Below are 17,017 nucleotides of genomic sequence, written 5' to 3' on the forward strand. Positions count from 1 at the left end.
AATCCCATCTAGGTCCACCAAAGAGATGGGGATGCTGATGTTGCAGCTTATCACGTGCTTGCATCCCGAACATGACACCTATATGCAATTTTGGGAGCAGTAGTGAAACCATATTGATTAACGATACAATAAGTTATTGTCATTGATGATATTACTTTGAAAATGTTATACACCTAGTCCCCTAATTTAACTCATCACCACATAAGATATTTCTGTGTAAAATATAATTGATGGTCCAATATGATCCTTTTAGAAGGCAAAGTGATGTCAAAACGTTGATGTTTTACCCAATAAATTACTAGGAGTTTATATATATATATGTTGAGCAATTTAAAAAAAAATAGCTTGCAGTTTATTCAGTTAGTCAGAACCTCTACACAAAATACTTTCCTCTGGGTGTGTACCAGCTTCTTATTCGATAAATATGATCCTTTGAAAGCTAATCACTCAACCCAATGCTTCCCTCTAGTGGGTTTCCTATGAATGAGGGGGCCTCTGATGTCCCCAATGCTAATAAGGGGTCCATTCAACCTGTCAGCCTGGCTAGGGGAAGGGTTAGCTAACCTGCTAAATAGTTGCAAAGAAGCTAAAACTAGTTGCTAATTAGCTAGATCTGTCCCTGATGAGATTCGAACACACAACCTTTGCGGTTTAGAGACGTTCACCTGATCAACCACCCTGCTTTTGTTTTTACCTCAAGTAACCATGTCTTATGTAAACATACCAAACGTAACATATACTAACTTGAGCTTCCGAATGTACCTCTACTATGTTACGTCTAGTCTATGAGACCAGGCTGCTCCATGTCTTTAGTTGGCCTACTTAACATGACTAAAACCTCACTCGAGATCTTGCATCGGAATACATTTCAGACTGCAGTGAAGGATAACTACTAAACAGAGTATAGAACATTCTGAAGACTAAAACATAGCAACAGATGTAGCATACAATCACTTTCTTGAGTAAAACTTCACTTTAGGCTAAAAACATAACTCACTTTGGTGAAGAAAAACACAAAAAAAGAAGAGAGTTAATATACTGATATGAATAGATATGTTTATTTCCCAGCACTTTTTTCTGAAACCCTCCAAGAACAAGTAACAGGGAAACAGGTATGTCTGAAGAAATAGTGCATGAACACTAGATAATTATCTAAACATATTTCTAATATCTGTACAGGAATCACTACATCAACTACACTAATCTACAGGAGAGGTCAAGCACCGACCATCAGACATCGTTTCAACATGTTTCTTGCCCCTTCACCAAGGGAGAAAAAAAATTCCCAAAAATATTGATCTGCACCCCCCAATCCAAAGGGTTAGTCATTCAACAGAGTTGCCAAGTAATCTTCAAGATTACACCGCGTAATACATTTCAGATAGAATGGTAAGATTCCTATGTACTCTTCATTGGCTCCCTACCTGTGTAAAAAGACAAATATATTATTTTAAAAAATGGTTTTCCTGCTTTACATTTGCAGATAGATCTTAGGATGCATTTATTTGTCATTTCAAATAAATAGGTTTGTATGGCGAATGGCACATTTAAGATTTCTTCAGTTTTTGGAAAATTCTGCAATGAATGAAAAAATAAAAAACAGAATTAAAAAGACAAATTCCTGTTACAACTGACAAAGTAACAGAAAATAAATTGTCTGAAGGGGAAAATACCATTACTAATCTAACATTACTTACAAAAAGACCATATCTATTCAATTTGTGAAACCAAATCAAAAATCAGGATAATTTTTCCATCTTCAGAAAAAAAAGCACAAGAATAAAATATGCTAGCAACACCAATGTCCACATTTTGCGGATTCATTTCCTCTTTAGAGATACAAAAATGTAAACATTGCAAAATAAATAGTGAAAAGAGTGATACGGGATCCGTGGTTCATGCTCATGATCCCAACAACAAACAAGTCTTTTTTTTGCTTTTTCACATGTACAATTTTTTTTTTTTGCATTTTCAAGTGCAAAAGCATGATGACAAATTCGCTAGAATTCAAGTAACAGAAAAAAAGAAACATACCAATGATACAAATATACTATTTTACAAGTTAGTGATATTCCCAATTTACAAAATGTACATTTATAATAGACAAATTTGTTATAATATTTTGATATGCTCGATTCTGTATAGGTCCTTGTATATGCTTGCCCTCTGGTGGCTGGGGCTTGCATTCTTTCTAGCGGAGGCGAGTTAGTTTGTCACATTCACCGGTCTGAGGGGAGGAGGAAGGGACGAGGTTATGTCACCTCCATTGGTACTGTGGTCTCTGAAATACCGTTCAACGCAAGTCTCTCCGGTTCGTGATTATCCCTGAAAAAAATTAAGAAATAGTTATTCATTATTCAGATAAAAAGCAAATTGGTATGCCTGGAAAATTAAAAACACATGTACTGTACCAGTCAAAAGCGGAGACGTACTCATTCAAGGGTTTTTCTATTTTATTTGATTAAAACTATTTTCTAAACTATGAAATAACACCTATGGAATCATGTAGCAAAAAAGTGTTAAATAAATCTAAATATTTTAGATTTTAGATTCTTAATTTAAAAAGGCACTCTCACATCTGAGCTATCTTTTTTGCAGGTGCATGGAAACTGAATAAAATGAGAAAAAAGAAGAACCCCGTACGATAGTATCACTGCTTTTTAATAAGCATTACGTATCAGCCTCACGGCCTTCGTCAGGGCTTTTGTGAGTTTTTAAATTAGCACCCTTATGTAGACCTAGCCCCACCCACACCCGTTCCACGCATCGAATGGGGTTAGAGTCGAGGGAAAATAAATACGTACTATCAAATATAACAATATGCATTTCATAAATATTCAAATCAAGTGTGTACATAAAACGTATTTAACACGTCTGTAAAACCACAATGAGGACATGACCACGCAAGTTTTCACAAATCACAGTGTACCGCGCAAGAAAAACATCAAAGTAAATTTGAAATAGGGGTATAATTCATGTTCAAATTTACAACATAACATACATAGGCATTTCATTATTAAGACCTTTAGGAAATAATGTCGGGAGGGCGAAAATCTAAAAACATCCTCTTTTACTCAGAGTATTATTAGTATCACCTCCCCTGTCTGATATCATAACTTTCTCTATGCCACAAAATCTTTAAAATAAAGACAGGCCACATTGACATTTAATAATTTAGATAACATGGGTGGTGGAGCACATAATGTAATTTATTTGGAACTGTTTTCCTGTCTGTGGGTGGCAGAAATATTCGCACTTCATATTGTTGCACTGTGCGCAATCTCTGCATTTATAGCTACCATTTGGAAGAGGCCATAAAAGAGCCTGGCTGATTTTCTTTTGTGGCTGGCAGTTGGCATGGACCAATTTATCGCGTAAACCACGAGCTCTCCTATATACAATAAGTGGTGGATTCTTAAATTCAGCTGGCAAAGCTGGGTCCGATGATAAAATATGCCAGTGTTTCCTGACAGCATCTCCTACTTTTCACGAGTTCAAAGTATATGTGGTTGTGAACATTATAGAGTGTTATTTAGCTCTAGTGGCTCTTCTTTGGTCAAATAGCCTTGAGGTGTGTTTGGGTCATTGTCCTGTTGAAAAACAAATGATAGTTCCACTAAGCCCAAACCAGATGGGATGGCAGATCGCTGCTGTAGTAGACATGCTGGGTAAGTTTGCCTTGAATTCTAAATATATCACAGACAGTGTCACATGCAAAGCACCCCCACACCACCTCCTCCATGCTTCACGGTGGGAACCACACATGCAGAGATCAGTTCACTTACTCTGCATCTCACAAAGACAATGGTCGGAACCAAAAATCTCAATCTCAAAGGACAGATTTCCACCGGTCTAATGTCCATTGCTCATGTTTCTTGGCCCAAGCAAGTCTCTTCTTCTTATTGGTGTCCTTTAGTAGTGGTTTCTTTGCAGAAATTTGACCACGAAGGCCTGATTCACGCAGTCTCCTCTGAATAGTTGATGTTGAGATGTGTCTGTTACTTTAACTCTATGAAGCATTTATTTGGGCAGCAATTTCCGAGGCTGGCAAGTCTAATGAACTTATCCTCTGCAGCATTTTATTATTTATTATTTATTATTCTCACCACCATTTTATTACGTTTGCAATTGCAACAAATAATCTGCTCAGACCCCAACCAAGGAACATCAAAAGTCGTGCTATAAATTCACAGACAACACAAAGATTCCTTGATGCCCTTCCAGACTCACTCTGCCTACCCAAGGACGCCAGAGGACAAAAATCCGTTAACCACCTAACTGAGGATCTCAATTTAACCTTGCGCAATACCCTAGATGCAGTTGCACCCCTAAAAACTAAAAAAATGTCTCATAAGAAACTAGCTCCCTGGTACACAGAAAATACCCGAGCTCTGAAGCAAGCTTCCAGAAAATTGGAACGGAAATGGCGCCACACCAAACTGGAAGTCTTCCGACTAGCTTGGAAGGACGGTACCGTGCAGTACCGAAGAGCCCTTACTGCTGCTCGATCATCCTATTTTTCTACCTTAATTGAGGAAAATAAGAACAATCCGAAATTCCTTTTTGATACTGTCGCAAAGCTAACTAAAAAGCAGCATTCCCCAAGAGAGGATGACTTTCACTTTAGCAGTGATAAATTCATGAACTTCTTTGAGGAAAAGATTATGATTATTAGAAAGCAAATTACGGACTCCTCTTTAAACCTGCGTATTCCTCCAAACCTCAGTTGTCCTGAGTCTGCACAACTCTGCCAGGACCTAGGATCAAGAGAGACGCTCAAGTCTTTTAGTACTATATCTCTTGACACAATGATGAAAATAATCATGGCCTCTAAACCTTCAAGCTGCATACTGGACCCTATTCCAACTAAACTACTGAAAGAGCTGCTTCCTGTGCTTGGCCCTCCTATGTTGAACATAATAAACGGCTCTCTATCCACTGGATGTGTACCAAACTCACTAAAAGTGGCAGTAATAAAGCCTCTCTTGAAAAAGCCAAACCTTGACCCAGAAAATATAAAAAACTATCGGCCTATATCGAATCTTCCATTCCTCTCAAAAATTTTAGAGAAGGCTGTTGCGCAGCAACTCACTGCCTTCCTGAAGACAAACAATGTATACGAAATGCTTCAGTCTGGTTTTAGACCCCATCATAGCACTGAGACGGCACTTGTGAAGGTGGTAAATGACATTTTAATGGCATCGGACCGAGGCTCTGCATCTGTCCTCGTGCTCCTAGACCTTAGTGCTGCTTTTGATACCATCGATCACCACATTCTTTTGGAGAGATTGGAAACCCAAATTGGTCTACACGGACATGTTCTGGCCTGGTTTAGATCTTATCTGTCGGAAAGATATCAGTTTGTCTCTGTGAATGGTTTGTCCTCTGACAAATCAACTGTAAATTTCGGTGTTCCTCAAGGTTCTGTTTTAGGACCACTATTGTTTTCACTATATATTTTACCTCTTGGGGATGTTATTCGAAAACATAATGTAAACTTTCACTGCTATGCGGATGACACACAGCTGTACATTTCAATGAAACATGGTGAAGCCCCAAAATTGCCCTCGCTAGAAGCATGTGTTTCAGACATAAGGAAGTGGATGGCTGCAAACTTTCTACTATTAAACTCGGACAAAACAGAGATGCTTGTTCTAGGTCCCAAGAAACAAAGAGATCTTCTGTTGAATCTGACAATTAATCTTAATGGTTGTACAGTCGTCTCAAATAAAACTGTGAAGGACCTCGGCGTTACTCTGGACCCTGATCTCTCTTTTGAAGAACATATCAAGACCATTTCGAGGACAGTTCTACTGTCTACGTAACATTGCAAAAATCAGAAACTTTCTGTCCAAAAATTATGCAGAAAAATGAATCCATGCTTTTGTCACTTCTAGGTTAGACTACTGCAATGCTCTATTTTCCGGCTACCCGGATAAAGCACTAAATAAACTTCAGTTAGTGCTAAATACGGCTGCTAGAATCCTGACTAGAACCAAAAAATGTGATCATATTACTCCAGTGCTAGCCTCTCTACACTGGCTTCCTGTCAAAGCAAGGGCTGATTTCAAGGTTTTACTGCTAACCTACAAAGCATTACATGGGCTTGCTCCTACCTATCTCTCTGATTTGGTCCTGCCGTACATACCTACACGTACGCTACGGTCACAAGACGCAGGCCTCCTAATTGTCCCTAGAATTTCTAAGCAAACAGCTGGAGGCAGGGCTTTCTCCTATAGAGCTCCATTTTTATGGAACGGTCTGCCTACCCATGTCAGAGACGCAAACTCGGTCTCAACCTTTAAGTCTTTACTGAAGACTCATCTCTTCAGTGGGTCATATGATTGAGTGTAGTCTGGCCCAGGAGTGGGAAGGTGAACGGAAAGGCTCTGGAGCAACGAACCGCCCTTGCTGTCTCTGCCTGGCCGGTTCCCCTCTTTCCACTGGGATTCTCTGCCTCTAACCCTGTTACGGGGCTGAGTCACTGGCTTACTGGGGCTCTCTCATGCCGTCCCTGGGGGGGTGCGTCACCTGGGTGGGTTGATTCACTGTTGTGGTCAGCCTGTCTGGGTTGGCGCCCCCCCCCTGGGTTGTGCCGTGGCGGAGATCTTTGTGGGCTATACTCGGCCTTGTCTCAGGATGGTAAGTTGGTGGTTGAAGATATCCCTCTAGTGGTGTGGGGGCTGTGCTTTGGCAAAGTGGGTGGGGTTATATCCTTCCTGTTTGGCCCTGTCCGGGGGTGTCCTCGGATGGGGCCACAGTGTCTCCTGACCCCTCCTGCCTCAGCCTCCAGTATTTATGCTGCAGTAGTTTATGTGTCGGGTGGCTAGGGTCAGTTTGTTATATCTGGAGTACTTCTCCTGTCCTATTCGGTGTCCTGTGTGAATCTAAGTGTGCGTTCTCTAATTCTCTCCTTCTCTCTTTCTTTCTCTCTCTCGGAGGACCTGAGCCCTAGGACCATGCCCCAGGACTACCTGACATGATGACTCCTTGCTGTCCCCAGTCCCCAGTCCACCTGGCCATGCTGCTGCTCCAGTTTCAACATAAATGACCAGCATGGTTGAATAATAGTAAGGCAGAACATGCCTTACTATTATTCAACCATGCTGGTCATTTATGAACATTTGAACATCTTGGCCACGTTCTGTTATAATCTCCACCCGGCACAGCCAGAAGAGGACTGGCCACCCCACATATGCTCTCTCTAATTCTCTTTCTTTCTCTGTCTCGGAGGACCTGAGCCCTAGGACCGTGCCCCAGGACTACCTGACATGATGACTCCTTGCTGTCCCCAGTCCACCTGACTGTGCTGCTGCTCCAGTTTCAACTGTTCTGCCTTATTATTATTCGACCATGCTGGTCATTTATGAACATTTGAACATCTTGGTCATGTTCTGTTATAATCTCTACCCGGCACAGCCAGAAGAGGACTGGCCACCCCACATAGCCTGGTTCCTCTCTAGGTTTCTTCCTAGGTTTTGGCCTTTCTAGGGAGTTTTTCCTAGCCACCGTGCTTTTACACCTGCATTGTTTGCTGTTTGGGGTTTTAGGCTGGGTTTCTGTACAGCACTTTGAGATATCAGCTGATGTACGAAGGGCTATATAAATACATTTGATTTGATTTGCAGCAGAGGTGACTCTGGGTCTTCCTTTCCTGTGGCGGTCCTCATGGGAGACAGTTTCATCTTAGCGCTTGGTGGTTTTTGCGACTGTACTTAAACTTTCAAAGTTCTTGCCATTTTCCAGACCATCATGTCTTAAAGTAATGACGGACTGTCATTTCTCTTTGCTTATTTGAGCTGTTCTTGCCATAATATGGACTTGGTCTTTTACCAAATAGGGATATCTTCTGTATACCACCGCTACCATGTCACAACACAACTGATTGGCTGAAATGCATTAAGGAAAGAAATTCCACAAATGAATTTAACAACGCATACCTGTTAATTGAAATGTATTCCAAGGGACTATCTCATGAAGCTGGTTGAGAGAATGCCAAGAGTGTGCAAAGCAGTCATCAAGGCAAAGGGTGGCTACTTTGAAGAATCTAAAATATATTTTGATTTGTTTAACACTTTTTTGGTTACTACATGATTCCATATGTGTTGTTTCATAGTTTATGTCTTCACTATTATTCTACAATGTAGAAAACAGTAAAACAAATAAAAACCCTTGAATGAGTAGCTGTGTCCAAAACTTTGACTGCTACTGTATATCAGCCATTCTAAATGAAATAAGAAATTAAAAGGTCTTACCTGGCCATGCTGCTGATGGCAGGCGTCACCTTGGGCACGCGGTCGAGGCTGCTTGTGGCCATGGTGGCCAGCTTCAAGGAAGACGGTGAGGGCCGGGCATTGTGGTGGTGGTGGGCAGGGGAGACAGCGCTGCCGTGGCCCCGGTGATTGGGCAGAGACTGGGGTGTGGTCGAGTGGGAAGCAGGGAGCAGAGGGCCACCGCTGGAGGGGGTCCGACCTGACCTGTCCAACCCTGTGCCGCCCTGGGATGTGCTGGTAGAGTGAGGAGGTCTGGAGGTCCCTGCAGGAGAGGTGATATGACACCGTCAAACCCGAGTAGGCCTATTACCCGAATAAGCACATATCTTAAAATGTGAATTAATGAAGTGGTCATTTTGCAATGACTCAACTCCTCTATGGAACCCAACAACAAAATAATATCTGAGAGTAGTCCATAGATTTCAAATGCATGATATATTCTGAAGCGGACCTAAAGGCTGGACGACCCCGTTGACGCTGGTGTTGTCTGGTTTGTTCTCATTGTTGACCTGGCCTGGAGCACTGATCACAGCTGATGCAGCAAAATGGGCACCGGCCGAGTCAAGAGTCTTTGATATGATGCAGTCAGTGGAGCCAGCAGTCTACAACACAATATAATGACAGTCAGAACACGGCCATAGCAGTCATCCAAACACACACGGAGCTGTTTGAAACCTATCAACACATGAAATGAAAATGCATTCTGCCCCACCGACTGGACTGAAGTCATTTGGAATGCTGTGTAAGGGGTGAAAGACTGTGTACCTGTGTGTTTTGTCGCTCGGGCAGTGAGAAATGCTGCTGGGGAGGAGGAGCTTTCAGCTGCAGTTGAGCCAGCTGCTGTTTCTGCATCTGGGCCAGAGCCTGCTGATGGACCTGGTATTGTTCCTCTGTGATGCCACCTGTAGACACAGGAGATCAAGGCCATCAGACTAAGAACAACAGAGATAAAAGAGAGACCAATACATATACTATTGGTGGTGTGCACAGCAACGAGGGAGGGAAGATAAGCAGACTGTAATAGGGCATCCTTGAAGGGAGGAGGATATGGTGAGGAGATGAAGACTGCCTGCGGTGCCACTCCTTAACACTAGGGGTCAGAGAGAAGAAGCGGCCAAGGAAATTGCAAACAGAAACAGGAGAGAGTCCAGTTCCTCAATATGCAAGCTCCTAACATGCTACAGTTCAGTGGCAGTCTTTCCACTTCCCTGAACAAATCATTTCTGACTGGGAGTTGTGAATCAACCATTCCTGGCAGATCTGAGAACAGTTTCTGTTGAGAAATGTGAGGAAGACCATGGGGGCTGACAGGAAAACAAAACCACAATGTGAAAATTAACAGAAGAACCAAATGTGTTCCACAAGCAGTATTATCACAATATAGCCAAGATAGAAACTGTATACAGTTAAATTATGTTTGGTAGTGGCTTGGAAAGTGGAAGATGGACCTTCACTATGGTGTTGAGGAGGAGCTCACCTGAGCCACTGTTCTTGGTGTGGACAAACAGCCCTCCAGACAACCTGTTGTCCATGGAAGGTCTACCCGTCCTGCCTTCCCCACTGCCGTCACCCTGGGTGGACCTAGGTCTGAAAAAGCGCCACCTCAGGGCTTGAATGTTGCTCAGAAGGTCTGTCAGCGAGGATGCAGAGCCAGGCATAGTTCGATGGTTCTGGTGGTCAGAAAGGCCCTTGGGGAAGGAGGAGCTGAAGACACCTGAGTCTAGCTGCTTCAGTACTCCATCCAGGTCTGACGATGCCCGATCCAACAGGACCCTGAGAGAAGAGGAGATAAATCATAATGTGAGTTAACATTTATGAATAGACTTAAATCAAAGTCGCGATAAATACCTAGCCTACAATATACCTAACCTATAGCATAACTATCTGAACAGAAGACAGCGAAGACAAATATTTCAACGGAGAATAAGTTGACGCAGTGTGAGAGGTATGCTGGGACCGAGAGACTGAAAAACAGCTTCTATCTCAAGGCCATCAGACTGTTAAACAGCCACCACTAACATTGAGTGGCTGCTGCCAACACACTGACACTGACTCAACTCCAGCCACTTTAATAATGGGAATTGAAGGGAAATGATGTAAATATATCACTAGCCACTTTAAACAATGCTACCTTATAGAATGTTACTTACCCTACATTATTCATCTCATATGCATACGTATATACTGTACCCTATATCATCGACTGCATCCTTATGTAATACATGTATCACTAGCCACTTTAACTATGCCACTTTGTTTACATACTCATCTCATATGTATATACTGTACTCGATACCATCTACTGTATCTTGCCTATGCTGCTCTGTACCATCACTCATTCATATATCCTTATGTACATATTCCTTATCCCCTTACACTTAGTAGTTTTGGAATTGTTAGTTAGATTACTTGTTGGTTATTACTGCATTGTCAGAACTAGAAGCACAAGCATTTCGCTACACTCGCATTAACATCTGCTAACCATGTGTATGTGACAAATAAAATTTGATTTGATTTTGCTGTGACATACCTGCCACCTCGGCCCACTCTCCTACGGGCCAGTCCCACACAACGTTGGGGTACAGAGAGGGCGGTGAGGGACTGACGATGCCGCAGAGCATCCAGCCCTGCCAACTCAGGGTGATCCCACAGGAGCCCAGAGGTCTGGTCCAAACAGGGCTGGAGAGACAGGCAGAGGCAACCGTTACTCATTTAGGCTAGTTACCACAGTGACATACAGACGGGACCAAATACCACCGTAGCCACAGACTGGACCCAATAGCACAATATTACCACCGATACTAATAATGTTTGGAATTGCAAACGAATGCGAGAGAATATACTTTAATTACAGTTGTGATTGCAGTGAGACTCACAGCAAGGTAATGGCATCCTGCTTTCCTTCTGAAGGCAAACGTTCCATCTGGATCATTCTCCTCGTCCGGTTCTGATGATGGAGACTGAAGGAGAAGACAAAAAACCAACACTATAAAATGCACACTTGCAACACAAACTAAATATGTCATAATGCACAAACTTCTTCAATATGATATTATCATCAGGACCCTGTTCTCAGAGGTACTGACCAGTGGGTAGTCCTCCTCTCCAGAGCTGTGGAAGTCATACTGTTTAATATCGGCCTTGTTAACGATGTGCTGGCGCTTGGCAGGCCTGCCGGGGCGGCACAGAGGTTCCCGCCTGGTGTACTTTTTCTTTGGTCTGACAAAGTCAAAGGGATCCTCGTCCTTCACCGAGACATGGTGGTACCCATGGTAGGGGAGACCACCTGACTTGTGCGTCTGATAGAGAAAGACAGTGGAGTTAAAGGTCGTTAAGTGTCAGAGCTACACAGACAAGATTTCTTCATAGTCAAATGATCAGAGTGAGAAGAGTTCATTGCTACACTCAATTTCTTGAAATGTAAACAGTGTTTCATCCTCCAGCATCTCCCTATTCTGAACTGCTTGATGGTCAAATGTAAACCCCCCCAGGTAAAAGTAAAGAGGTAATGTTATGGTTAATAGAAGCCCTAATCTTACCTTGATTTTGATCTCAGCTTTGTGGTTATGGCGGTTTCCGTTGGTTACAGTGATTGGAACTGTGTAGACGGGCTTCTCAGCCAGAGGGGCTGTCACCTCACTGAGGACTTCACCCGTAAAGTCACCCATCTGATATCTACACGGAAACAACACATAAATAATAAGAATACATTCATTCAATATACAGGGGGTGGGGGGAATGTCAAATAAAATAGGCAGCTGTAACTTGACCATCATTCATATTGACTTGACGGTATTCACCGTCAACATGAAAGAACAGGCCGAGACAAGCCTTTTCTTTCAGCACCGGGACTAGTGTGTTACAGTGTTAGAAACTAGGTGACCTGCAGCCCACTCCGACAATGACCACCTGGCATGACCTGCAGCCCACTCCGACAATGATTACCAGGCATGACCTGCAGCCCACTCCGACAATGACCACCTGGCATGACCTGCATCCCACTCCGACAATGATTACCAGGCATGACCTGCAGCCCACTCTGACAATGACCACCTGGCATGACCTGCAGCCCACTCCGACAATGATTACCTGGCATGACCTGCAGCCCACTCCGACAATGATCACTCGGCATGACCTGCAGCCCACTCCGACAATGACCACCTGGCATGACCTGCAGCCCACTCCGACAATGATTCCCTGGCATGACCTGCAGCCCACTCCGACAATGACCACCTGGCATGACCTGCAGCCCACTCCGACAATGACCACCTGGCATGACCTGCAGCCCACTCCGACAATGATTACCTGGCATGACCTGCAGCCCACTCCGACAATGATTACCTGGCATGACCTGCAGCCCACTCCGACAATGATCACTCGGCATGACCTGCAGCCCACTCCGACAATGACCACCTGGCATGACCTGCAGCCCACTCCGACAATGATTCCCTGGCATGACCTGCAGCCCACTCCGACAATGACCACCTGGCATGACCTGCAGCCCACTCCGACAATGACCACCTGGCATGACCTGCAGCCCACTCCGACAATGATTACCTGGCATGACCTGCAGCCCACTCCGATAATGATTACCTGGCATGACCTGCAGCCCACTCCGACAATGATTCCCTGGCATGACCTGCAGCCCACTCCGACAATGACCACCCGGCATGACCTGCAGCCCACTCCGACAATGACCACCCGGCATGACCTGCAGCCCACTCCGACAATGATTCCCTGGCATGACCTGCAGCCCACTCCGACAATGACCACCCGGCATGACCTGCAGCCCACTCCGACAATGACCACCCGGCATGACCTGCAGCCCACTCCGACAATGATTACCTGGCATGACCTGCAGCCCACTCCGACAATGATTCCCTGGCATGACCTGCAGCCCACTCCGACAATGATTACCTGGCATGACCTGCAGCCCACTCCGACAATGATTCCCTGGCATGACCTGCAGTCCACTCCGACAATGACCACCCAGCATGACCTGTTGCCTTGCCTGCTCTTAACACAGGAAGCCCTGCTGGGTTCCTCCATGCACCACTAGCAGGACACAGGCTACAGTCACACGCACATTGTGAGAAACAAGGCACCAATAAGGCACAGACTACAATCTCACAATGCGTTTAAGGGTCACCTTTTCTCCACCACCTCCAGGGTGAGGTGCAGCAACTCTCTCTTGCTCTTCTCCCTCCGCTTGATCATCTCCAGGATGGTGACCGTCCGGCTGAACTCCCTCCTCAGCTTCAACATCTTCTCATAGGACGCCTCGTCATTCTTACGGTTCTAAACATCGAGAGACACGGTCAAACAACTATACCAACCCTCAGGATCATCAAGCCTACACAGGGGACCTGAGTGAGTAAGGGTACAGAGAGACATAAATGCTTGTAGAGCACATTACAGGGACGACAACATATTGTAGCGAACATGAAACAAATCACATGCAACATCATTCAATTAATAATTAAATTGTGCAAGGCTCCAAGCCTTGATAGAACAGAAACAATTTTTAAAAGTTTTCCTTTGCAATGGGGCTCCCGAGTGGCACAGCGGTCTGCGTCTCAGTGCTAGAGACGTCACTACAGACCCTGGTTCGATTCCAGGCTGCATCACAACCGGACATGATTGGGAGTCCCATAGGGCAGCATACATTTTTTTTTACACCTTTATTTAACCAGGTAGGCTAGTTGAGCACAAGTTCTAATTTGCAACTGCGACCTGGCTAAGATAAAGCAAAACAATTGGCCCAGTGTCGTCCGGGTTAGGGTTTTGCCGGCATTGTAACTAAGAATTTGTTATTAACTTAATTGCCTAGTAAAATAAATAAAATATAAGAGTCGCTACAATAAAGGTCATCACAGACTGAAAGAGCAGCAAATGATCGCCTACTACTGAAACTGCATATAATCTAAGTGCGAGGAGACACTTCAGTCCACGCCACGTGATTCTAATTTCTCACCTTCCTGGTCTGCATCTTCTCTGTGCGGCGTCTGAATGCCACGTAGGCATCGTTGTTGGTGGAGCCGTCCCTCTTCTCCAACTTGATGAGGGGGATGAGCGACGGGCCCCGGCAGTTCTTCCTCTTCCTCACCCAGTAGTCGTACACTGCCTTCAGGAGGTAGTCATCCTCGTTCAGCAGCAGTTTGGCCTCTGTGATAGTGACCATCTGTGAGAAGACGTGAGATGAAAGTTCAGTTTATTTCAATGTTTCCCTTGATTATTTTCCAGCGCAAACACCTCTTATAGCAGCATTACAACCAGGTCAATCTTCTATAAACACAGATAACACAATAGCTGCTGGTCCAGAGGGTGTTATGTTACCTGATTTGTGCTGGCTTTCTCCAACCTGTCCACCATGGTCTCAAACTGTATGGGTTTGATTTCCATCTTGCGGTTGAGTCTGTTGAGGAGGATCTCATCCTCTGAGTCCATGTCATAGTCTGGCTGCTCATTGTCCAGGCCCAGGGCTGTGAGAGGAGTAAGAGAGGATAAAATGAAGTCAGCAAAGGCTTTCTTGGTGCAAATGCTTTAGTGTAGGGCCTCTTTAACCAATTACAGTTAGTCAGCTGCTGGACAGATTTCATCTTGTGAAAGTGATGTGGTAACAACTGACATCAATGTTCTGTAACCTTGGCTAATATGTACTAGCTAGCTGGTCAAAGAGTCACTATTCAGATTTGGCACGCAACCTTTCAGAAACTATTTGATAGCTTGTTGATAGCTTGTCAATATGTGTGTGTGTGTTAGAGAGTTGGATTGGAGGGGGTCTAGCCTATAGAGGCTGCTTCCAAGGAAATGCTACTGACGCTGGATGTGGAAGAGCTGTTTGGGGATCCTGAGCTCTCCTTTGTAGAGGCGGTCGTAGTAAGTGATGTTGCTCTCTGCCTCAGGCACCGGGATGACCATGTTCTCCTTTTTCTCCCTGAAAACCGACTGAGCAGAGATGGCCCTCTGGAGATGATGCTCCTGAGAGAGGGAGAGAAATATTCCATTTCTTTGAAACCCTATATTTGCACAATTCAGAAAGCGAGAGAGTGAGACGGAGGAAGAACCAGATAAAAAGTGAGTAAGGGAGAGAAAGAATGATGAGATTAACTTAATGTGTTTACTTTGTAACTGACCGGCTCTGTATTTTAAATTAAATAAATCCCATGTTTGCATAGCATTAATGCAAGAGGCTGCCTTTCATATACTGTACAAACGGGGAGCAGACAAGACCGTTTTGTCTGCAAATAACACTTTGTATGGCCTGGGTTCATTGGCAGCACAGCTGCACAGGCAAAACAACAGCGGCTTGCAGCATGGTGATGAAACCTCCTGCAACAACTTGAAAGGTGTAGGACTCCTTTCATTGCTGTTTGACTGCAGGCAATACTACATCTGCATTGATGTAACAAGAATACAGATCAAAGACAGAAGTAGCTAGCTACCCTGCTAGTCTAACAAGTGGGCCAAGGTTATTTTACGGCGCCTATAGCCATCTGCCACCCACACATCTCCTGTTAGTTACTTAGTGAAGACAGTTAGCTAGAGTTAACCCAAGTTAACTAACCGTTAGCCAACTAGTATACAATAGTTACTTTATTTGATTACCTACTTCAGACATATACAGTTGGATAAGAAACTCACTGTAAATTAGCTAGCTAATGTTAGCCCAGCTAACTTTTTACGACAACGCACGCCTGTTTGTTATCAATAGCAACCAAGACATTTTACGTAAAATCATTCACGTCACTAGTCGAAGAAAGCGTCACCAATCATACAGAAGCCTCGTTGTTTACGCTATGAGAGTATATATTGGCGTAAAGACCGTTACTGCGCAACGAGCGTGAAATGAAGGACCCACAGCATAGACATAACATACGCACAAGACGTTGCGTAAACGCATCAAGAATACAATCGCCCTGCTGTGCACCTGAAATATATTTTTTAAGAGATCTCAATTTTAAAACGTTTTTCTTACCGATTCTTCTTCTTTTTCCATCCCCGTAGGCATTTGGGGCACAGCCCGGTTGATCGAAACGCAGTCATTTAGGTCTGGAAGGTCTTTGTTGCGGTATATGGGGAGAGGTTTGGCGGCGTCTAGCGCTCGCGCTCGGAACGATAGTTTACTCATTGTTGGCCCCTATCGCAATCACATTGAATGCGAAGAAAACATGTATCCCGCCCGAATTCGCTCAAAAACTCGGTATAAATCCACAAGGGACTCCGCTGTTTCCACACTAGAAGGATTCATTGGTTCTCAGTCGGTCGAAATTCAATGTGAAAAGCCATTTCTGGTCGCGTTCACATGGATTTAGAAGCTATTTTTCTCGGTTGATCCTCTCCCAGTGCCATGGAAAACATGGCGGACATGTCCACAGCGTCTGAGCAATCCCGACAGCCAGCGCGACACATCCGAAAAACATGGGCCCTGGTGTTGCGCGCGCATCTCATACAACACGCATGAAGAAATCATGTAACATGGTTTTAATGACTATGCATGCAAACGCCACACTTTGAATTTTGCCTTAAGTATGACTTTTTAGTTGTGTTGAAAAAACATAACATGGGGATTGTTCACTTATCCCAAACACTCAGCCCAGTATGCTCAATAACATTTCTGCCAATCATTTCAAAAGATGCAAAGAGGGTAGTTGAACAATTTACAGATCACTTAAGTGTCCTTGAATATACAATTTACATTGGCAATGTAAAATACAGATGTGTTTGGATTTGAAGTGAATTAG

At 44.0% G+C, this 17,017-nt stretch overlaps 1 protein-coding gene across 2 annotated transcripts; it reads right to left on the reverse strand.

Moving 5' to 3' along the window:
• Positions 1-1,036: 1,036 nt before the first annotated feature.
• LOC115130354 (enhancer of polycomb homolog 2-like) lies at positions 1,037-16,670 on the reverse strand. 2 transcript variants are annotated; one of them, XM_029661433.2, is made up of 14 exons: positions 16,252-16,670; positions 15,095-15,254; positions 14,610-14,755; positions 14,248-14,454; positions 13,423-13,571; positions 11,813-11,948; positions 11,360-11,572; positions 11,150-11,233; positions 10,804-10,952; positions 9,751-10,046; positions 9,039-9,175; positions 8,725-8,875; positions 8,256-8,535; positions 1,037-2,325 (listed from the first exon to the last, which is right to left on the reverse strand). In XM_029661433.2, exons 1-14 carry the CDS (start codon positions 16,402-16,404, stop codon positions 2,253-2,255), a joined length of 2,334 nt encoding a protein of 777 aa, XP_029517293.1. In that variant the 5' UTR covers positions 16,405-16,670; the 3' UTR covers positions 1,037-2,252. The 2 variants fall into 2 exon arrangements, with proteins under 2 accessions (XP_029517293.1, XP_029517285.1); XM_029661425.2 differs by having other exon boundaries at positions 11,126-11,233.
• Between the last annotated feature and the right edge of the window lie 347 nt (positions 16,671-17,017).

Source organism: Oncorhynchus nerka, linkage group LG1 (genome assembly GCF_034236695.1).
Source record: "Oncorhynchus nerka isolate Pitt River linkage group LG1, Oner_Uvic_2.0, whole genome shotgun sequence".
NCBI classification, from domain to species: domain Eukaryota; kingdom Metazoa; phylum Chordata; class Actinopteri; order Salmoniformes; family Salmonidae; genus Oncorhynchus; species Oncorhynchus nerka.